Here is a 24,190-nt window from a genome sequence, read left to right on the forward strand (position 1 = left end):
AAGCTGTGAAACAGGACAAAGTGTTGCAAGAATTGATTGGGTGGGTGAGTAGATGATGGCCTTAAGAGTAAGGTAGATGAAGGTGTATAAAGAGATTTTTCAGGAATTGAGTTGGTCTGATGGCATTTTGAGGCGAGCGAATTAGTTAGTGGTGCCACAAGCTATGCATAGCAGAGTGTTGAGTTTGGCACATGAGGGACATGTAGGGATTAATGCAATGAATAGAAGAATAAGTGAAACATTTTGGTGGCCTGGAGTGGATAGATAGACCGAACATTAGGTAAGAGAATGTGCGTCATGTGCGCTGAGTGACAAGTCTCAAGTAACAGCACCTAGTCCAGTGGAAGCGGTATTGGTGCCAGAAAAACCTTCGTATGAATTAGGAATGGACATAATTGGTCCCATGAATATGCTGAGTGATAATCACAGATTTGGTATAGTGTTAATGGATTATTATTCATGTTGGCCATAAGTAAAATTGGTTAGGACGGCAAACTTTTGTGTGATTTGTTCATGAGGGAAGGAGTTCCATCTGAAATTGTGACAGACGATCGGGTGCAATTCATGTCTAAAGAGTTTAAGGAGTTCATGAGCAGTTGGGGTGCGGAACATTTCACGACTTCGTTATACCATTCAAGGAGTAATGGTTTAGTGGAAAGATGCAACTGAGTAATAGGAGATAATGTACAACTGTTGGGGTGAATGGTTTAGAACGGAGGAAAGAGTTGGAGGAATTAATATAGGCATTAAAAGCAACGCCAAATGCCATAACAGGAATGCCACCTGTTGCTTTACTCAAGGGAAGGGAAGCAGCAAACACATTTGTTCATCCATGGATGAATAATTTGGAGGTACCTTATGAGAAAAGGATGTAGTAAAAAGGCGAGTGAGTGCACAAAATAAATATGTAGAAGTAAAGAAGAGGAAAAGAAAGGAAGTAAGGGTAGGAGATTGGGTTTGGATCAAACTACCAGAGATAATTATTAAAGGAAATTAAAAATTTGCTGATCCCAAGAAGGTAGTATGTGTGAAGAGGTGTGTGGTTAAACTGCATGATGGTAAATGGTGGAATAAAGAGAGAGTGGCTATTCAGAAGAAAGTGGGACTGACATCAGAGGTGGACAAGGATGATAAAGGAAAATTAGGGGAAATTGGTGGTTACAATTTGGGATGCAGGAGGTCTGTGAGGGAAAAGAAGAAACCTGAGCGGTTACGTGAATATATGGAATAAAAGAACAAGGAATAGATCTAGGTTCATGAGAAGCGAATCTTTTGGTCATATTGGTTAGGAAAAAAATGTAATTAGATGATTTTAGATGTAATGATAGGTATATGTAGTATTAGTATAAAGATGAGTGTTACAGTATAGGATTTTTTATTTGATTTTGTTTAAATTGCTGTAAGGGTTAGATGTGTTGTATTTGGGTTCATGTTGGGTTACAGATGGTATAATGGGAATGGAATGTGGAAGCTTTGGGTGGAATGATGATATTGGAATTGTTGGCAGTTGCCGCTCCCGGTGCTGCCCTGTTGGACGTATGTATTGGTCTCGGAATAAAAGTGAAGAAATTTACCGGAATTGTGGAGTCTGTTCTTATCAGCTATACACTTGAATGTTTTAATGTCTTCTTGATATCCATAGGTACTGTATTTATATGGTGTTCCATGTTGTATTGTAGGAAAACAAATGCAATAATAATACGGATGACAAGCACACACAAAATTGCATTTGGGGTGAAAAAAGTATTTTTATCACAGACAGTTAAAATACTTAAGCACACAATGTGATTATAAGACAGGGTTGTTGTCAGTTGCGTCCCCTTCTCCTTAGCGACCCTTTTCTTCAGGCTATGGTCGAGTTTGCCTCAGCAGTTCACAAAGATACATGGAATATGCATGGATTAGCCACAGGTACAGATAACTGAAATTTCTTACTCAATAGCAGGCAACTTGGTTCAATGTCTTTTGCATCCCTTTGTTGAGAAGTCTTAAGTGGTGCAGCAGTCTTGCCCACACACATCAATCTCTGTCCTTGTATGTAGGCAAAACTCTGCATTCAACTGATCTTGGTTGTGTTGTCGCTCATGCCTTATGGTTGATGCATGATGTTCTTCCCACCCATACGGAACTAGGCATTTCTTCAGAGACTGCAGGGGCAGCTTTGCTCAGGTCATGGTTTGGAAAGCAGTCTTGTTGGGCAGGTCTACCCAGTATAATCATCTTTGTCAGAAGAGGCCCTCGATGCTGGCTGCAGACTAGTGATCGGATGCTGCAGTTGCGGCCTCCCAGCTGAGTTTTTTTTTTTTCTGTTGCAGTTGCTGTCCCCAGATCGATCCTGGCTTCACACTTCTGCAGTGATGCAGTATTAATTTTCTCTGTAGACATTCACAGTACCACTATCTCAGGCCTCTACAAGGATGTCTGTAGTGAAGGAATCTTCTCTCTGGTTCATTTGTGATACAGTACTCTTGGGAATTAAGTAGAAAGACTGCGGCACAAGTCACTCCTGGCTTGCTCTTTGTTCATCAGCTTCCTTTGGGCATACCACATGCAGGGAACACACTGGGCATCTCCTCCTGGACATCCTCTCCTCTGTCAGGGCCCAGCACACACCTTCCCTCTCTCAATAGACAGGATTCTAGGCTCTAGAACATGCCTTGTTGGCCAGGAAATCATGTATGGCACCCACAATCTGGAGGCAGTTCAAGACTTTGGCTGGGGCTGCCAGATAAATTGAAGTGGCATAGTCTGGTATTGACTGGATCAGTGTTACTCAGTAGGGTGTGTAGCTGGAATTCAGTAAACTGTAATACATTAACATTTATTGGGCCTTCCTTTGTCAATATTGCAGGTATCTTCAGAGTGTCAAGTGCTGTTGGCTGGTTCAAGGTGCATGGACATGTGTGAAGTGTTTTTCCTTATGCATCCATGTGTAGGGCATGTGAGTAATGTAAAAGCTACTGAAGGGGTGTGCATGAGGGAAGTAAATATATTTTCTAGAGACCCAAGAAAGTATAGCACTCCAACCTATGTATTGCAGTCACAGTTTAGTGTGATTTGGAGCTGTGCACAAGAACTGCATCAATCCAAATATGATATGTATGGGATAGTGCTTTGTACCGGTCTTATTGCAGGCTATAAGCAGTAGTATAGCACATGTCGGAAGTTACTCTGGTTATTTACTATTTTTAATTGTGTAGATCATATAGTTACTATAAGAACAAGACAAATGTAATGTGTAGGGTTTAGCCCAGATGTGATTCAACAGAATGCAGAAACTTGGTCACGTCCCAGAAAATATCTAAGGAAATAAATAGAAAGAGTGCTTTAATGTCAAGTTTCTTATTGCCGGATGGCTGATAGATTAGTACGCAGAAGTAGTTCACGTAGACTGCTGGATTTTATTAGGATAAAAACAAAACTAGATGGAAAAGGACAATAAATGCTGGGTATTATATAGGTCCAGGAGAATTATGAAATAATAAACAAAAGAAGGTGGGTGCCAACACACAATATAATGCAAAAAGACATGTACAATTATTCAATAGTCACAAAAATATCACAAAAAAATGGCTCCACAATTTACATTGTCATACAAATAATAAACCGAGCTTAAAAAAAAAAAGTGATGGATCCAAATTTAAAACAAAAAGAAAACCACAGTAAGTCTGCACAAAAAACACAAAACATTACTTGAATCCAATCAACTTAAGAAGGTGTTGATGGCGTTTTGACCATTTGCTGTTTCCAGGATCATCAGGACATATTAATAATAAAGCACATTCAATAATCTACAAAATAAAACAATAAAACTCTGATGAGGCACCCTGTAATTAATAACTAGCAATTTTATAAGGGAACGGAGGACAAATACTCACATTCTCTCCTACAGCTATATATCAATCAGCAAGGAAGAATAAATCCTATCACCAGCAATAACAAAATAATCAATATTCTAAAGCCTCAACACCACCAATAACCTCATAAGTGTGTTAGAATCGAAAGACCACCTTAAGTGCCAGCCTAAGAAAAGACAAGACCTCTCCCACCAGTAGAAAAGGAACCAACGCCACCAAAACATTACATACCACAAATGACCTACTTGTACCAAAAGCCCGAATTACTACAGATTTATATAGCCATGTCATGATCGCTAGTCGGCACAAACAGTCAAGTAAAGCACTACAAAGACCTAAATCAAAAAAGTACAAAATAGCCACTTACTATAATCATGGCACTAACTACATAAGAGACAAACACAATTTACCTGAGAATAAAATCCACAATATACATTGGTAGCACAAATTAATCAAATTTAAGGTAGGCTGACTGCTTCACGCTAAGAAACTCACTGATTGCTAACACGCCATCAACAGTGTTTAAATGTGCACTACTCCCTCTCAGTGTGCATACACTGAGAGCAGATGCCAATCTCATCAAGACTCACTAGCACGCCATCGACCAACTCTGCGGTTAAGGGCGCACTACTTCCTCAACAGGTACATGTGCTGGAAGTTAATGCTAATCGCATAGCTGAATCAATATATGACCACAAAGCTGCCAAGAACTAACTGGTCTCATCGCCAATTCACTTAATGTTGAACACAAAATGCCCAGACTATCGCCTCCAGCTCCTTTTTTCAATCAAAAAAACATTGTTTTCATTAATCCATGAAGGAGAGACAAGTAGCGCTCATATTCCATCATTTAAAACTGCTCAACCAAATCAGAACCTTTAGTGAAAAAGGGGAATCCTGAAAAATAAACAGATTAAGGACAATTACTCCAATTAAATTAGTATGAACCAAAACCCATTTACAATTCACATGAATGTGAGTATCTGTCACATGTGGAGGGAATGGAAAATGGATCAGTGCGCCTTACATTTTATTGCAGCTTATTACATTTCATTGTACAAATTCCAATTGTGCATTTTCATCAATTCAAAATGTCAATATACAAACAATCATGAATGGCACTATTAATCACATAAAATTGTCAAAAAACGTTTTATATTGACTAGAATTCACATACTGGATATTACCATACCTAAGGGAAAGATCAACTAATCCTAATGGTATAAGTAAAACTCTGTAGATAAAACTGTAAACATGGCAAAAAATAAATAATGATCAGCAGGCAATCAATGAGTTACATTCCTCTGTGTTCAGCCCCTTTGTAATACTGTCACATCGAAGTATCCACAGGCATTCAGCACTACTAAGGGAAGCCTGGATAATACCACCCTGAGGAGGTATTTTAATAATTTCAATAACCTGTCAATGCTGGTCATTTGGTGAATGGCTGAACTTCAAAATATGTTAAATCAATGGTGCTGACAAGTTTTTAGTCCGAATTCTACTCTTCTGTTGTGACAGTCCTGCCCTACGTAAAATAATTGGCAAAGACACCAAATGGCATACACCACATTTTGTGAATTACAATTAGTGTGATCTTTCAAATCATGAACAATATTTCCATGAATAAACTGCTTAGTATTAAAGGTAAGATCACACATTTATTTTTTGTCGTGTTTATGGTTGTATTTCCAGTTTTTTACTGATACATATTTTTATATTTTTAACTATTTTGGTTAAGATTAGAATTGGTGCCCAAAGTTCTGGGTTTGCAGGCACCTCCTATTATTTTGTAATTGAGTTTTACATAGGGGCATGCATGGCTGTATCACTACCCTCAATGAATGACAGAATAAAATAGTTCCCATAAAAGCACTTGTTAAGTCAACTTAATTGAGATTTAAACAGAAATACAACATTTCAGTTCTGAAAGCACAGCTAAAGAGAGCTATAGACTTAATTCTCGTCAAGTTTAGGGTGAATGGATATGGAATTACTATCCGTGAAATTCATGTGAGTCTAACTCAAATGTGATTTCTATGGGAGACACAGATATACTCTGTTTGCAAGAAATGATGTTGCTGTTGTGATTTTGTGTGGCCTACTGATAAATCTTGATCCCGGGACCCTGTTGCAACACATCTGTCTTTGGTTAGCTTGGCCGCTGGTCAGGCTTTGGCAGAGCTGCTGGAATATTGGGAGCTTTCCTGAAGGGGTTTTGGGTTTCACATCACTGCAAAACAGTGAGTTGCTAAAGGAAGTCACCCTTTACCTTAGACATCTATAACTAAAAGAAGTCCAGGTGATGGGATGTGTTGGGTGGTGTAAACCAGTAGATAGGCTGTATCAAAGGACAGTCATGTGGTTAGTTCACTCCAACCCGAGTATGCTGACCATTCAGCTGATGAGTAGGCTGGGTAAATTATAACTGACTGTGGCAGCCAATCAGCCACTTAGGCCCTGGAACTGATATAAATATGAGCTGAGACACCGAGGATCAAATGGCTACGGACGAGGCAAAAACCAACAAAGATCTCGAGGCAGAAAGGGACACAAAAGCACTGGCAAATTCTTAAATGCAAAAGGCAGGCCTGAAATAGCCTGAGGTCAAGGGGGACAAAGTTGGGTCAATGGAAGTGTTGACCCTCTACAAATGGGGATAAGGCAGCAACTTGAGGTACTTGGGGATCATCAGTGCAGAAAAGGTTGTCAGACAGCTGTTTCAAAAGGAGCAGGCCACGAAAGCCATAGGACAGGGTCTGGAAGGTCATTCAAGTTGGTAGCCTTGAGTCTGGGTCACAGGACCCTGGTAGCCAGTATCAGATGCCCAAACAGCCTCAGAGGGAGTAGGCTATTACATCAGGTGAAAGTAATTGCCGCTGATGGAAGACCTCAGAAAGTTCCATTCGCTGTATCAACTGGACGACAGCAATACAATAGGTCAGTTGGAGAGAGTGGACTCTGCAAGAGGCAAGCCAGAAATGGCATAGGACAAAAATGTCCTGTTTTAGCCAAGATGGAGCACAAGGATTCAGAAAGATAAAAGGGAGACTACAAGGTTCTGGTGTGGAAGGGACTGGAGGAAAAGGGGGCTGGGGGAGGGGGAAATCAAGGGAGCAGAAGAGGCATGTTGTCTGCTATACAGGTAAGAGACAACAAGTAATCTATGTTGCGGTTTTGGTCATCTCTTAAACAGGGGTGTGTCTTAGTAATAATGGAGGGGGGCGAGTCAGAAATTTCTCAACAAGCAGGGAATTATATCCAACTAAAAGTCAGTGATAGGCTGCATGGAGGAGGGGACTGGTGGTAACAGGCAGAGCTTGGAATGTGCCACGAAGGCTAAAAATTAGGACGGACCTTAGCCAAACTTTGCAGGCCAAAATAAAACTTTCACATCCCAACCAAAGAACATACTGTACAGTCCAAATAGAATCCCTCTGGCTCCCATGCTTTGCAGATTATTAATGTCACTAGCCTTCTACACATACAATGTACTCATGATGTCAACCAAGGCCCCAGTCATGGCACTTCACTAGAGCTTTGTAGAGGGTGGCTTGTAGGATTGTCACTCACTACCAGGGAAAGTAAAAGCATCTATCTGTACTAAAGATTCAGAAACGGCATGCTGTCACCACCATTAAGTGTCTATGAACTGGTACATGGACAGTAGTCCTATGTAAAAAGGAAGGCACGCTTGGCGTGGCCCTCCAGATCAGAGTCCCTGTCCTGGTCTTAAGTACCTTTGCACAAACAAGTCATCAGTGTGCACAGTTATAACATTAAAATGAATACTGTGAATGCTTCAGTTGGGTAACTCAAAGCTGAAATACACACTTGCAAAGTCACGCAGGGAAGACATTCACGTCCCAAATTCAATAAAATACAGGGTTGTACAATATGCTAAATATTTAACTTGAGGTACATCCTGGTGTCTAAACTGACACCTACAGTATGGGTGTAGCAAATTACTTAGAACAACATACTGAAAATACTGGAATGGTTTACATCAGCATTAACATTTATCAATTGGAGGCCTGGTTTCCATTCTGGCAAGTGTGGAAGGGTGGCAAGGGTGATAGAAAGAAGATGGCAGAGCTATATTTGTTATTATTGGTGAATAGGTCGGGAGTTAAACGCAGGACAAAGCTGAAAAGCTTTGCTAGATCTGTGTGGGAGAGTGGGTGTCAGAGGAAAGCTGTTTGTCATGCAGTGTAGATTTTGGTTGACTTTTATTTGTAAATCTGTGTTGAGGTAGTAAGTAAGTAGTCTATGGGCCAGATGTACAAAGGCATTTCTTGATGGGCCAAATAGTAATTTCGGCCCATAAAGAAATGCAAAACAGACTTTTCCTATGTCAAAGGCCTTTAGGGAATAGCAAAATGTGGTTTCTACCCTCTAGAAATTGCATTTTGTGATTCTCTAAATAGGAAATCGCAAATAGGCATTTCCTGTTTGCTATTTCTTTACACATGTTCAAAGTATTTCTTAAAAGCAAAATGAGCATTCAGGAAGTGCAATTACCATTGACTTCAAGTTGATGGTAACCATATACAATTTAAAAAATAAAAATAAAAAAGCACCCAAGATGCTTTTTTTTTTATTGTAAGAAAGCGCACATATGCCCCTAGGGCATGTGTGCGCTTTACATAAGCACCACCTTTTTCGGGGTGCAGCAATGTGGGGGCCTTAGGCTGAGCGTCACTCTTGCTTTAGCATTTCCTAATTTGCGATTACTTATTAGGAAATTGGGAATTAGGAAAAGCTAAACCATTCGTACCTATGGGCCTAGGAACGAATAGTTTGGTGTTACCTAAATAGCGATTTCCTACTAGCGATTCCTACATATAGGAATTGCTATTAGGGCATCTCTGCTTTTGCACATACAGTTTTTACATTTAGGAAATGGAAAATAAGTATTTCGTACATCTTGCCTTTAGACTCTGGCCCTGATTATGAGGTCTGTGTTTTCCAACTCAGTCTAAACCCAGGTTTGCGCAAGGTTAGAGCTATAAGTTGGGTGGTATTCACTGCATCCTGTAATTACTGGGTCAGTTAATTATCTCACCCTACATTAAATTTCAGCAGGTGACACCTGCTGGAATTTAACAGGAGAAAAGTGTATGGTATTCATTCCTCCTCCCACCTTGCACCCATGTGTGTCCCTGCGCACATGGGCTCTGTTCTCGCTTGACATGTCTCTGCGTGTGTCCTTGTTACATACTGTGACCACTGTTTCCATGTGCATTTGTGCCTCTGCTCACGCTGACCTTATGTGCTCTCTCACCACATGCCTCTTCCGTTGCACGCGCTTTACGTCTCCCCGTGTGTCCTTATATGTCTTTGAACATGTGAGGGCTAGGTCCTGCATTCATGTGGGTTCTGCTCTGCCTTGCCATGAGTATGACCCACAAATTCATGTCCTTCCGGCTACCATGCGTGTATACCATGTCTGGGCTGCTTGAAGAGGGTGGGGAGTCACTGTGCACGTCGGCATCAGCCCTACCTGTATGCTGCACGACCACCATGTGAGTGGCTGTACCGTTGCAATGCCCCGGGTGCTGTGGGGCTCTGAGTGGATCGTCCGGACAGGGCGCTCGCTCCACTGGCAACTAGACTGAGGAACTGCACAAGCCGCCTGCACGGGGGGCACCAGGGGCTGCAGGAGGCAGGATGAAACTTAAGATGTGGCCACGCATCGTGAAACCCAGCGTGGATGGGAGGGGGAGGCAGGCCCCGAGAACCCGAACCATGGCACAGGGGGTTCTGAAGCAGTCTGAGAGCCCAGGAGAGTCGAGCCATCGCCAACATGTACCAGCCCGTCCTCCGCATAGAAGCGCCACGGGAGACTTGAAGGCTTTTGCCGGGTAGACGTGTTCATCGGCCACAAATGTGACACACTAAGGCCCCTGCCATGCAGCTACTATTTCAAATTGGACCAGCATGGCCTGCTGCCACAGGTGGACAGGACTCAAACTTCTCACCAGAAGACCTGACTTTTCACGGCAACCGGTAGACTCTGAACCTTATTGGGGGTCTAGCCCCCCTCAAGAAAAATAAATAATAGAATACAAAAATAAACCCCATGCCCTTAAGTCTAACAGTGCATTACATTATTCTCCTTGCTCGGTGCTGACAGGTGCTGCAGTTCACTCTGGCTTTCTTTCCGAGTCCGCCGTCTAATCCTGATCCGGCTGGTAATGTATTTGTAGATGAGCGATGCTTTTACCTTTGCAACATTGTAATTGCTTCTAAAAGGAGGGTTGGTTCCCACATCTTGGTACTAGAGTGGTTTACTTACTCTATGGTTCGTTGTGTTTTGCTGCTGGGCATTGTCGATGCTTGTCCTGTTTCGGCTACATATTTATATTTATTTTTCTCCGAGCAATGCAAGATTCTTCTCAGTGCCTTTAATTAATTGGCCCTGCTCTATTTAGCTCAATTTTGTCTTTTCCACGCTGACTCGCTCCGTTGTCCTGCTACGATTATTTGTATACAAGATGTTCGCTGTTCTTATGTATATTTTAGTAAACTGCACTAACAGCAGAGCGGCGGAATCGCATGCTGCTGTTCCCCGTTTGACCACACCCAACAGAACATAAACACGAAAACTGCACAGTTCCCCATTTTGGATGTGTCACGGACGGAGATTGTTTTCATTTCTCTTTCCACACCTCCCTCCTCAACTTTCGCTGCTCTTTCGTGTCCGCGAAACAGAAGATCAACCGGGCCGGCGCCAGGCTCCGCCCGCCCGCTCCCGCCCTGGGAGGCGGCGGCGCCGGGGCTGCGGAGCTCGCGCGCGCCCGCCCGGGTGCTACTTCGGGGAAAAAACCTGAAGTGGCCGCCATATGCTTAGGATTTTTTAAACGTCCCCCTCAAGTCCTTTACTGTAGGGAGTCTGGACACACACCTCAATGGGAAGTTCTCATTTGCTAAACAAGGGGTTGCCTCCTCTAGGTAAAAGCATTTTCCACTGTTGTATTTTATCCCGATTTCTTGCGTTCAGCGAGCTGGCTGCCTCGGTATCCGTGTGTACATAAAGGCTTGTTCTGCTCGCCCTCCCATCCCCCTCCCTTGGCCGCCTGCTTGCTTTGTGTATGAGAGTGAGTGAGAGGGTGGGAGGAGGGAGGCAGGGCGAGGGAGGGAGAGAGTGAGAGTGCATTTTTTGAAGACTTGGTCGCGAAATATGGTTATTTATAATTGAGCTGCGTCGATGGCCAAAAATCATCATGGACACGAGTGCTTTGCGCAGCAACTGTTGGGATGGTGGGCATTTATTTCTATTTCTTAAGCTGTACCTCCTTGTTCCAGACCCCTTTGTGAGATGCAAACTTGTTTGCAGGCGTATTTTTTTGGGTGGATTGCAAATCTGTGCTGCATACTTTGATTTTATTTTCCGATTGTGTGCATTGATTTAACTGGACTTGATCTGCAGAGGAATGCAGGTAACAACGCTGCTGTGTGCGCCGCAGGAGAATCTCACCCGCGCGTGGTTTGTGCTCGGCGATGCTTCTTGTTTTTATTATTTCACGCAGTCGTGTTTTGTCCTTTGCGTAGACAGGTTTTCTGGCTCTGATCTCTAGTGCGCCCACTGAAATACATGTTTTTTTAATTTTCGCGTCGGCTTCTCCTCGAAGAGCCCTTGTGTGATTTTATGGCTGAAAGGCGTTCGTGCTCGGGCTCGTGTTACAGGGCTCGAAGACCGAGAAAACACTCCCTTTTCCAAGACAATGATGAATAGCGCTGGAGGCAGCATGTCTCTGGCACCAGCAGGTGATGCGGGGAGGTGCGTCCAGGTCTGCATGGGAACCAGAAATGCGCGCTGAAAACTGCATTTACTTGACTTGTACTTTGTTACAATACCTACTGTATTTAAGAGACACGTGGATGGCTGAAAATGCAATAGCGGTCTCAGCAAGAACTATGATGTTTTAGGGAGTATGTACAGTCCTTTGGGAGGTGGGGGGGGGGGGGGGCAGTGTGTGCACTCCGCTCCTTGGAGGAAGAGTGTGTGTTGTTTATTTGCGCCGCAGCGGCCACGAGGTTAATGTGTAGCCCTCGGGCCTCCTGCCACGTAAATTCAAGGAAAGCGCATTTAGAAAAAATCTGCATGTCCACTCCGTCGCCCCCCCCCCCCCCCCCCCCCCCCCCCCCCCCCCGTGAATTAGCACAAGTTACAGTTGATTAGATGCTGCACGTGTGGGGCAGCCGGAGTTCCGATGACACCATCCCCTGCAGTTTTAATGTCCCCCCCCACCCCAACCCCCGTCCCCTGCTGCAGGGACGGAGTATGGGAACACGGTGACACGGCCTTGCCGTTCAGGGGAGGGACAATAACGCTGATGGCGCAAATCAAACAAGCTGCTGACCCCCAAGAAGAAGAAAAAACAGCCCCGTTTACAGTGGGAAACCTGGGCTAGCGACGCGCTTTAATTTCCATTGGGTTCGCAGTGATACCAACAGTAACGCGCTATGCTTTTCAGGGGTTATTTTCTGCTGCGAGTGCCGGCTCTGGGTTGCAAAGCACAGACCTAGCAGGATGGCGCTTGACCGTAATGACACATTCATCGCCTTTCCCAGATTCATTTGTATATGATTTTTGCAGGTTGTCCTTATTTCGTCAGCATAAATGTACATGTTTATCTGAAATGCACACTGTGACTTTAGACAGGCTGAGCTCGTAATGGTGTTTCTAACCCCTTACATTTGTCAGTATTCAAGGAAGGCACCCCTTTTGCGTTTTCTGTGCCCTAGTAAGCCAAGGACATGACACACAAGTGTAAAATATTAATAATGCACTGCGGCCGCTAGCTTCATAACAGGAAGCCTTTGGCGATCCCCTTGTGGCTCGCCCTCTAGGAATGACTTTCCTCTGCTCCGCTCTGTGTACGGCATGGATCTAATGTCGTTCGGATTTCCTGATGCGCCCGGACGTGAAAGTTCAGGCTGCTGTGGCGCACAGTCAGCCAGCCCCTTGTGCATGTGTGGCCGTGCGTTACAACAAGCCCCCCATCCCACATCCGCACTACCTGCTGCAGACATACATCAATGTCGGCCTCGCATCCTTTTAAAGCGGTCCGAACCCGTAAGAATGGGGGAGGGGGCGCTAGGCCTTGCTAGTGACTGGATGGACCTTCGTTTTATGGTTTTGCAGCAATACAGTGTTGGCTGTCGACTTGCTTGGACAATGGCTTTTAGCTCATCAGGTTATTCTGTTTATGTATGTGGTAGGTAAAAGCTTACCAGAACCTGTGTGCTTTCTCTGATCAAATTTCACAATATAGCGCTGCTTGAGTAAAAGTAGTTCTTCCTTAGTGTGGCTTAATGCACAGGTGTTAACTGTAGAAAAAATATTATATTGATAACTTGCATTCCGTACATTATTGGCAGTCTGTATTTCAAACTATTAGCTAGTGTTGTTTGTCAGTGGGGGCAACTTGGTGTCGCCTGCTCTCTAAGATTTCTCATCACTGCACTTATGCACTTATTTTGTATAATCATTTACCAAGCGTTAAGTGGTACCATTTTTATAAGCCAATGTATGTCACCACCTTCCACTCCATCGTCACCCCACCCCCTACACACATTCGTTTGATTGTTCTGTTTACATTTATACATGATGTATTACCAAAATGTAAATGGCATGATGGAAGTCCAGCCTTACACTTTGTTCCCCTCATCTATAAGGTGATAATTTCACTTCAGCATTGAATGTGAACCCTGTAATCTACATTTCTAGCTTCCCCAAACAGTGTTTCAATCATTAGTTAATTTCACACACCTTGAGTTATATACGTTTGATCACATTATCTCACATCCGCGACTCTCCCAAACCATTATACATTCCCATTTGAGTGAATTATAGCTGAGATCCTCATATGTTTAATGAAATTAGAGTCTGTCATCTCCCATATCACCTCCCCCTAAGTGCCCCCATTAACCACTTACCACCACCTCCGATGCCATCTAAGGTTATTTGCTCCACCTCTCATCTTTTAGCACTCCTTTTATCCATTCTATCCTTCCCAAACTGTGGAGTCGTCTTTCTGACATGGCAGTATACGGATCTTTCTTTATTCATCATTGCCTCACACTATATACACTAGAGGCCTGGGTCTGCTTTCATAACTCTGTTCATAATTGTGCCCAAGAAGGAACGGCATGGCAAAGGATATATATGTAGACGTGGAAAGAAAAATATGCTGTTTATTACCATTATTGAGGATGGGGAGGGACATTTTTGACATACTCAAGGCTTTACCACTAATGAGTTGTATCCCATCCCCCACGCTGAAAATGGTAATAAGTAGCATTAGCACATTATGCTCTGAACTGCTCTAGGATAATTATGGCCGTGAAAATAAATGTGGACCAAAAACATCTGAAACAACTTATACTCATAAACACAGCAACACGAGAGCTTAAACTTGAGAAAAGACTGCTTAGTGCCTCAATCATCCAAATCTAGATTTAGTGAAGAAATAAACTGGTCCATGCTCACAGGGCAGTTAGTGTGATTTCATCGCACTTCACGAATTGAACCGTTTATGGTTAAATATCTTTGTAACTGTTGCACAATGAAACATATCCTGGCACTAGCCATGTGTAATGCAGCATTTGTTGCCATTGGGAGGGACTTTATGACCTACTGGGAGCTTCTCCTTTCATGAGTGTTGGCCCCTCCCCTCATTAAAAAAAAAAAACTTCTTATGCATATATTCTGTGCGCACATATATGTACAGTGTGTGTATATATATATATATACAGATGCACAGTGTATGCTGTCACGCTGTTTGAGTGCGCGGAGGGCCATGACTCATGAGCAGTGAAGCCCATCTGTTTATTCCTTGTCATTTTTCATGTATGTTTCGTCTAAATAAAGGTATTTCGCCAAAAGCATAATGCAAGTGGTTACAATTGTGCAACAACGTAAAATCACATGGAAGTGGCCTTGTGACCACCTTGGAGGGGAGGGGGTGTTCTTGTGTGAGGTCACTGTAACATACATTCTTTGCAGCAATAAACAGTGTTTTTCCTATGCTCTTTTGACTGTACTGGGATAATAACATGGCATCTGAACTTTGCACCGTAGGCATGAATGCGTGAACACAGATTTATTACATTTTTACAGTTTCTCACAATGTATTGTACGGCACTATTTGTTTTTACTGCCACGGCATTCATATGTATATGTGAGTGTTCTGACTATGTTGTATAGTTTCCTTTGGGTAATTTCAAATATTGTGTATATAATTTTACATAGAATTATGGTTGTTTTGCCTATGGTAAACATATTTATTATTGGTGATTCTTCTAGCCCCACCTCTCTCCACTCCCCAGTCTGTTTCTCATACATACTCCACTCAGCTTCCTGTAATGGGTTATCTTTCTTATTATCTCGTTTTTACCCCTTGAGGATGAATGACTTTGGGTGCCTGAAACTGTTTGCTGTTTGTCCATTTGCATTTTGTTCTGTGCATAAAATACTTTTCATACCTGTTTAATTTTCTCTGGACTGAGTCTTTCATAGCAACTCTTACTTGGGCTTGCTTTGTACTCAACTGAAACTGGAAAGGCTTCCCTGTTGAAGCTTGACAAGGGATAAAACGAGATGTAAAATAACTAATGAGACATAATGGTATAACAAAATGCACTGTCAGATTAAGTGTACTTTTCATTTGATATGTAGTTATAGGAGAATGGAATTTCTTGAATAACATTAGGTCGTGAGATGAAAAGAATTCACTTGAGCTTCACTCAAAACAAGCAGGATTAACTCGCCTCTTTTGAAAAAGCAACACCATTGGCTGTTTGAGGAAGGTCTTCTAACAAGTGTGGGTTTTACTGTCCTTATAGAAAGATGTGAGTAGTTAGAGGCCCACATGAAGGTAGCTATATGCTGGTTATGCACAGAAACCCCGTGAGCTGTACCAACGACATACACTTTGCAACAATTGCAGTTAGGTTGCAATTTAATACACTACTTAAAAAGGAAAATCTTCAAAGAAGTAGACCTTTCCATGGACACAGAGGTCTTTACAGACAACCCATCTGGTTTTGACTGCATTCAATCCTATTTGATGATTTCACAGTGATAAAGACTCTAGAGAACAGCAGCCGCTTCCGCAGTCTAAACACCTTTCTATAGTTTGTATTCCTATGCCAAAAGAAAAAAGAAATAAATACACTATATAAATCTTTTTCATAAGCTGCTGTTCTGTTCTTATTTAATTCCTCACCTTTCGTATTGATTTTTCATTCTTGTCTGTCTGTTCTTTTTAGAAATAACAACGTTGTAGATGAGAAATTGTATTTTAAATTACTGACCCCCCTTTCTAACATTTAAAAATCGTAATCCAGTATTCTTGTTGTGCATAACCTCTATCTGAAACCATTCAAAATCTTAATGATTGCACCGAAAAAAAAAGTTTGTTCCCAAAAGCAAACATTAATAGTGATCACAGGCTAGCATTCAGAACTGTCTTAGGAAATGTTCTGGATAAACAGTGCCCAGGAAAGACCTTTAACATTAATGGGAATCTATATGTGCAAAAGGCTATGCTTAATGATCCTGTTAACCGCATGGCAATTGCACCAACAATAAATCTGAAACAAACAAATTTCAGCTTTCAGCAAATTATTTGTAATGCATTCGAATGTTGTTACTTCTACCAGAACACCATTGAGAAGCTTCACTTCACATTTTCTCTTTCTTAAAACAAAATATTATACCATGTCGTCGATCTTCTTGCTCTTCTTCTGTATGGAGAAGTCTTGCAAGACCTGCAATGTCGTCTCTTCCTTAGATTCCCTTTTATTACCTTTAACTGCATTCTCCACCGTTGCCTGTCATCCTGATCGCAGCTTCTGGTGTGTTCCATGTTCAGGTGAAACTTCTTGTTGAGATTAATACATTTCTCCCAAGTATGCAAATAGAATATCGCATACCAAATTACTCAATTTCTGACGGTAATTAATACATTCTAAAGTCTCTAAAATTACATTAGGGATGTGGCATAAACCTAATACAAATAGTAATCTTAAATTAAAGTATATTACATTTTTACAATTGATTTTACTTAGTATCCATTACTTTACCCTAATTCTAAATGCAATCAAACCATACATTAAATTATATTACAGTGAAGTTGTTATATAAAATGTGATTAAATAAACAGCTTTAACGTAACCCTAATGCTAACCATGAGTATTCTTTAGTCATATTAAGCACACCACTTTAACCTAAGATGAATGCTAATCTTAGCCTTAAATCATTTTAATATAATGACATTGAAAAGAGATACTTAACTTAACCCTGTTGCTATCAGTAACATTCAATAACATTAACTTAAATCATTAACTCTGGTGCAACAATGATGCCAACCTCTAAACCTACAGCATTTAAGCAAATTTTCTGTTTGCTCATCTTGATTTCATCAGTAGGATCAGGAAGTGGAAGGCTTTGATTTTGATGAACCCATTTTCAGTGGTGTTGGATTCTCAGCATAGGTCCTAATGGTGATGTTGAGGACACTCGGATTCTCAACAGTGGTACTGGGGTTAACTAAGTGTCCTGGATGTAGAGGCTTGGGTTGTGGGCTTTAATGATGTACTAATTGAAGGAGGAGTACAGTAGTCTCATAATTTGCGATGAATGCTGAATAGGAATGCAGTATGGCTAGATTAATCTAGTGATGGTGGGTGCTAAATTTACTGGTTTCCATGATTGTGAATACGAGGTCCAGTTTTTGCCTTCAGAGCATGTAGATTTGGTGACGTGTTGCTTGATGTTACAGTGTGTTGTAGGTTGAGGAGTGTTTTCCTCTTGGCCTGAAAAGAGAAAAATCAATGGGAACTGTGCTAGAGGAAGACATTGCTGGAGTGCCTGCTCGTTAGTGTGACAGTAGCATCCGTCATTTCTTCAGTGAAATGTTTGGTGGTTAGGTGACAATGTCAGCCAATGGGTGTGACTTGACAAACTGCAGAATGTTTCTTTCTCAATGAGGTTATATCTCATTGAACTATCCTGAACCTTTGACATGTGCATGTCGGCAAGCTGGACATGCACATGTTTGCTGTAGCTTGAATGAAATGCACAAGGAAGCTGTTCTGGACCTTGCTCATTGCAGAACGAAAGTGAAGGTTCACCAGCCCATGCACAGAAAAGATTGGGCTATACTCACTGCAGCAAAACAGCCACATGTCTGTTGCTGTTGTAGTTCTGATGTTGCCTGGATATTTTGCTATTACATATCTCTTAGTAGATATTATTTGAAAAATTATACATAAAGGTTGCTTTTCAATTGGCATGCCAACATTTTAGGTTGTAACCATGATCACATGGACAACAAATTCCTCTAGGCATCATGTTATGCTACTATAGCGTACTAAAGAAATATATCTGATCTGTGGTTATTGATGAAGTATTTCAAAAGATGAAGATTTGAAACCAAAATACACAAACGAGTGGTACCTGTTGTACATTTTGCACTTCAGACACTTCATGTAGCAACCTTTTTCATCTTCAAACAGGACAGGCTTTTCAAAATTGTTACTCAGTGCAGACATTTTTAATCGGTTTCGAAACTTTGATTGAGGAGGCAGGATAGACCAGAGGGGAAGACATTATGAATTTTAAAATTAAAATACTCTTGTTTTCACTGTGGCAGTGTCTAAAGTAAATTATATGGTGTTGCTAGGATTGGGGCACTGCCTAGAAAAGTGAAAATATTTGTTTACAAATCCTGAACTGTAAATTGAGTTCTCAGAGTGCTAAGAGATTGTAATGCTCATTTAATAAAGGTTAAATGAGAAAGGGCAATCAAAATGACATGGCTGGCAAGCCTCCAGTCTTTACTAATAATACACCAATCTATTTGAAGATTTAAAATAATATTTATTAGATTCTGCCTGGCTGTCATGACTGGTAGTATCCTTTGTAAAGGGGTGCCCTGTGATATATAATTTTCCAAGCAGACTGGGTATTTAATGCTGAGAATCTTCAAAAAGCATGTAGTTGGGTGGATTGGCTTATAGCTCGACTGGGTTTCTTTCAATTTCACCAAAATGGTTGTCAACTCTATTACCTCTTTCTTTAAATAAAATGAACGTTATGAGAAGCATTGTTACTTGCGGTTTTTAGTTTTACATTAATTGACCTAATTGACTTTAAGATTATGGCCATACAAAAGTATAAATAGTCTGAAGATGTATGCATTCACAAATATGTCCAACCACAAACACACTTAAAAAGTATAAACAGTAATTCATTGTGAAAAGTGCATTATTCTTCTATGCCTCACTTAATGACGGACCTGTCATTTCAGTGTTGAGAGAAAATTAATCTTAAACGTCTCATGCCACACGTTCCTTTAAAGAGTAGAAACAGTGCAGTCCCGTTAAATGTTCCCGATTTATTCCTCAAGTCCAGCTCCTTAAATAGCTTTTACATCAATTAACTCTTCATAGGAGCTTTCTTCCAATTGTGTTCTTAACTTTGAAGCGACTTGCCCTTGTCAGTGAAACTTCATCAGTGTCTGCATTTCCAGTGATAAACATTGTGCAACTATTTTACTTTCTATGATGAATTAACAATATTTTTTGCTTTAAATATTGTTTAATGATAACCATTTTCTCTCAGCATCTGCGATCGTAACACGTTGCTATGTATTTTTGATACATTTTATGCACCTTAAATAGCCATTGCCTCTTCCATTATATGTCTAGAAACGTCCACATTTCCAGAACTCATGTGGCAACAGTGGATTGCCGTTTTATGCCAAGGTTAGATATTTGAGGATACAGCTTTGTCCAGCTCGTTGTGGGACCTGTACAGCACCTTACAAAACATTTTAAATAATAATCGTGCAATAGTCTTCTTTAAATGAGAATCCTGCAAGAGTCTTCATTATAGATTATTGGCCAGTGTGCCATACCATTATGGATTCTATATTATTTAATTTCAGTACAGTATCAATTCATTTTCAACGTCCATAGGCCTGGAGTTGGCGGCTAACCTTTTATTTTTGTCAGTGCGTGTGTTGTCATAGGTATGCCATAGTTATTGTAAAATTGCAATGCTTGGTGAGCTCCCAGGTCCTTACCAATACATAAAGAAAAACGGTGGCTAATAGGACAATGTTTTGGAGGTCTCGGAAAGCTCACATTGCCATAGTAGTCCCCGGGACTGCAGGGAGCCGCCTCGTGCGAATGTGCTCAATGCAAAGGAGCAGAATGTCATTACCACAGTACAATTACCTATGGGCTACAGTAGGATGACCCAGTGCCCCATGCTATATGCTGAAGAATAAAAATGTGTATGACGCAACCGCGGAGCAGTGGGTGAAGAGGGCTGCCGTAAAGCCTCTCTAGGTAGATCCTTTTAGTAAAGTCAAAAGGTCTTGATTAATGCCAGACCTACAAGACAAGAGTGTCGAAATCGTGGTATAGTAATTCATTGTACTTGCATTTATACATTGCTTCATATCCCTGGTGAGGTTAATAATCGCTGTAAAAATATAGCCATCAACCGCCTTGTTCGGTCCGGTTTTTGACAGCACAAGTTGCTGCCATTATACATACGGCGGGTTTTGAATCCATCCCTTTAAACCATTGCCTTTCTTCATTCAGCCACTTGGCCCAGTGCTTGATACTTTCAGTCAAACCTTGGTACAGCCCAGTAGAGCAAATTCCCTTTCACCTGAGGCTATTGGCTGTTTGGGTGTATCCTTCCACCATTACTCAAGTACTCGGACCTAACTGCATTAGGGACTACTTTACAGTTATATCCCTCTTTGCTGGCTCCGTCATGTCTTAGTACGCTGTTAGTACGCTTACTCAAATGTGCTAATGCTGCATGCATTAGCCCCGTTTTCGAGCTGAAATGCACTGGAGCGCAATGGGATTTTTTCTCTAAATTCATCACGTATAAAGTTTCCAGATAGTGCACCACATTATATTTGACAGGCTACACTTGCTGTCCTTGTTTGGAAGCACCGTTTGCTCTCCGTTCCAAAGAGATTGTTGTAAACTGTCCAGAGGTTAGTTGGCTGTGATTTAAGCAGATGGAAGATTTCTGTGTTTTTTTTTTTTTTTTTTAAAGTTCTTGACATCGTTGAAGGGCACAGCAATGGATGCTCAGTGGGGTGCGGCATCAGGCTGTGATTTCAACAGGCAGTGTTTTCCTAATTGTATTTATTTTTATTTCTTTTGATCCATGATAGAGTTGATCAAGACACTCATCACAGGATGCCAAAGCACTTCACAGAGCATGCCCTAAAACATGGAATAAGAAAAATATATGACTTCAAAGTTGAGGTGTTCAGAAATGTATTGGTGTGCTTGTAGTGCTGGTTTGGTGGATCAAATACAGTGGATGAGTACAACTATAAGAAGTCTTTTAAAAAGTGCTGTTTAAGCGTCCCTTTAAAATGGAAGATTGACTTGAACTGTCAGATATGTTTGTATAGCCCCCGAGGTCTTTCAGAATATAACTGTTTCAGGGTGGAAGACTTTCTGAATCTAAGAAGCCAACCGATGCTCAAGTTGGACAACCTCAAGGTTGTATTTCTGCCAGAAAGCGGACAATTTTGAGATAAATATTCAGAGTTGTTGATGTGAAACACTTGTAGGTGATGCATGCTTTTTTAAATGCAGCAGAACGATCCATGTGAAGCTAGCTTAGTAATGATGTTGAGACATCTTTTTGTATCTATAACCAGCCGTTCTGCTGAGGGCTGCTTTAAGGGGAGCTCAGCCACTTTCAGGCAGTCGGTTCAGTATTGCATCTCGGTAGTCCATGCATAACTTGAGTAGTGCATAACAGAAGCAAAGGTTAGTTATGGTTATAGACTTGGATAACAAAATCATATGCTTTAAAACTGATTCTGGTTAAATGGAGGGCAAGGATGAACCTGGACGTATATATGCATTTTTGTTCTCGGGGCTGATCAGTTTTGTCGAAGGAATAAGGCTAAGAAATTAATTTCCCAGGCCTGGAATTGAATGAAATCCATACCTCCGGGTATTATGTATTTTCACTGAACTACTTAAACACCCCAAAACTCAAGGAAGCTACTCTACTCTGCTGAAATGTTGAAATTATTGCTTTGTGAAAATTAACAGAAACCAAACATAATATATGGCTACATCATATTTGACCAAAATTCAGTAAAAATGTCCCATTCATTTAACGTTGATACTAATGCCCTGTTGAGAATGGCAATGCTTAATTTAGGAGATGCATATTCTCTTTTCAATTATAACATGTGTAGCTCATATTTAGGCACGTATTCCGCATGTGAATATTTGAACCCATCTTTGTGTTCATTGTGTTCACTTTAAGACCATGCACATACTAATGAACATGAAGCAGTTTCTTGAACATGGTTGCAGCTTAGTTTAAACCTACAGATTCCACTTAAAAGTGTCTGATATAGCATCACCTAAGCTGAACTCCAGGTTCTCAGAGCAGATATGCTCTTACCCACGGGGGAAAGCCTGCTGATGTGTTTAACTCCTTAAAAGAAATGCGTAAAGAGAGTGGACACGCAAAACGCTTGAGCATTCTCAGAAACTGGAACTTGCCGAGATTCTCAAAGGTTTTGTATGTAGCCCCCCACCCTACAAGCATTTGGAACTCTCGAGATGAGTAGATTTAGTGTCGTGTTTTTTTGTAATCTCTATTTGGTTTCGAAAAGATCCAAACACAAAAAGTAGATTTCCCCCGCAAGAAATATTGGATGCAACAGATTCACTAACTGGTGTTTTACATTACGTGTGCAACATTCTCAGCTTGTGACCATTTGTTTTTTATTATGATAAACGTTAACAAAAAAGAAACACATGCATTCATCATTGGGTGCCAGCACAGGCTTTGGAGTAGGGCACCCATAATGGCTCCAGTGTCGTTTTTAATATCAGTTCAAGTTTTTGTCAATTGATTCTCATATATTGGCTTCTGAATCCACGTAAATTTCTTGTAACAAAAATATCTCCTTCAATAGAATTACCCCCTCATGTGAGCCTTATCGTCCCAGTCCTAACAAAACGAGGTTTGAACCTCGTAACACAGAAGTCCCTTTTTTAAATTTATTTTTTTAACTTAACGTCTCCTCCCCTCTGCCTCCTGCTGTTTTGATTCCGTCACTGCGGCCCGTAAGTGCTGTTGTCAGTTTTAATTTTGTTTTTTCTCTAATAGTATGCTATTTGTTTTTCATGGTGTTTTCCTTACTTGCTTTGTTCTATGGTACACATTGCGTACCATTGTGGCGGGCTTTGCTGGTGCAGGTGGAGATGTTCTCCCCGCTCCTGGTACGCGTCCACTGCTCATGCGCCTAGCGGGGGCAGGGGATGGCTCTCACTTTCGGGAGCAGTTTCATGGGGTCCTGCGTGGCAGCTCAGCCCACCCTGCACATGTCTGTTTAGACACGATTTGCGGGGGTTTGTCATTTTTTGTCTTTGCCGGGTTCTCGCGAGCTACGAGACCCGGTTGCTGTGGTGACTATAAAAATGGAAAACACTCACGCTGTCATTGCACGCTGTTGTACTTCCTGGTCTGTGGCATTTATAACCAGTATGGCAAAATGGCAGAAGAAATCACCTCATGTCCAGTCCCCTGCCCCTCACGAGTCTGAAGAATTGTTGCCTATTTCCAGGGTAGATTTACAATCCTTAATTAAGGACGCTGTGGATTCTGCTCTGCTTGAAAAAGATGTCCCTGCAAAATGGCAGAGATTGGGGCTGATGACTGTAATGAAAGGTACTTTGTCGAGTCAGTTGAAGGAGGCCTAGTGTCATATCCGAGACCAACTTGGTTTTGAAGGCTGTTGAGGATGATGTGTTTTTGGTGCAATATAGTGCAGCTAATGTTGATTGCTTGCCGTTCCATGAAGTGATCAAGTCTCTTCTCCTGAAAGAATGAAAGGACATTGACAAGTCTTCTTTTCCTAGGTTTCTTCACAAAAAAATATTTGCTGGAGGACTTTGATAACCTTTTTCCCCAGGTACCTAAGGTTAATACTATTTTTGCCTCAATGTCTTCTTTATCGCTGGCTTCTTAGGATGCGGTCCTGGCTGATCTGATAAATAAAAACGTGGAATCTGCCTTGTTACGGACCTCTTCCGCTTCTAATTATGGCATCCATTCTAAAACCTATGCAGCTTTTTGCCACACAGGCTCTTTTGAAGCACTTCCATTCCTTGTTTGATTGCCTGCAGGCTCAGGATGACCCTTTGGATTTTTTGGTACGTATGGAATTATTGTCACAGTTGTTGTCTGACACAGTTTTTGATGGCCTTTGATCCACAATGTCTGCTGCTGGTGTCAACATTGCAGG

General features: G+C 41.5%; 1 protein-coding gene across 10 annotated transcripts in view; it reads left to right on the forward strand.

The window, feature by feature from the left end:
• CTBP1 (C-terminal binding protein 1) overlaps positions 1-24,190 on the forward strand; it is a 1,451,962-nt gene that overhangs the window by 1,068,371 nt on the left and 359,401 nt on the right. Inside the window, exon 1 of one of the 10 annotated variants that reach the window (XM_069204118.1) lies at positions 10,613-10,811. The exons of 6 other annotated variants lie outside the window; for them this stretch is intronic. In XM_069204118.1, coding sequence (XP_069060219.1) covers positions 10,769-10,811 — 43 coding nt within the window. In that variant the 5' untranslated portion in view covers positions 10,613-10,768. Of the gene's footprint in view, positions 1-10,612; positions 10,812-10,959; positions 11,300-11,387; positions 11,641-24,190 lie in introns of those variants that run through there. 3 more of the 10 variants (XM_069204127.1, XM_069204154.1, XM_069204138.1) reach the window with 3 other exon arrangements.

This window comes from Pleurodeles waltl, chromosome 1_2 (genome assembly GCF_031143425.1).
Source record: "Pleurodeles waltl isolate 20211129_DDA chromosome 1_2, aPleWal1.hap1.20221129, whole genome shotgun sequence".
Lineage (NCBI taxonomy): Eukaryota > Metazoa > Chordata > Amphibia > Caudata > Salamandridae > Pleurodeles > Pleurodeles waltl.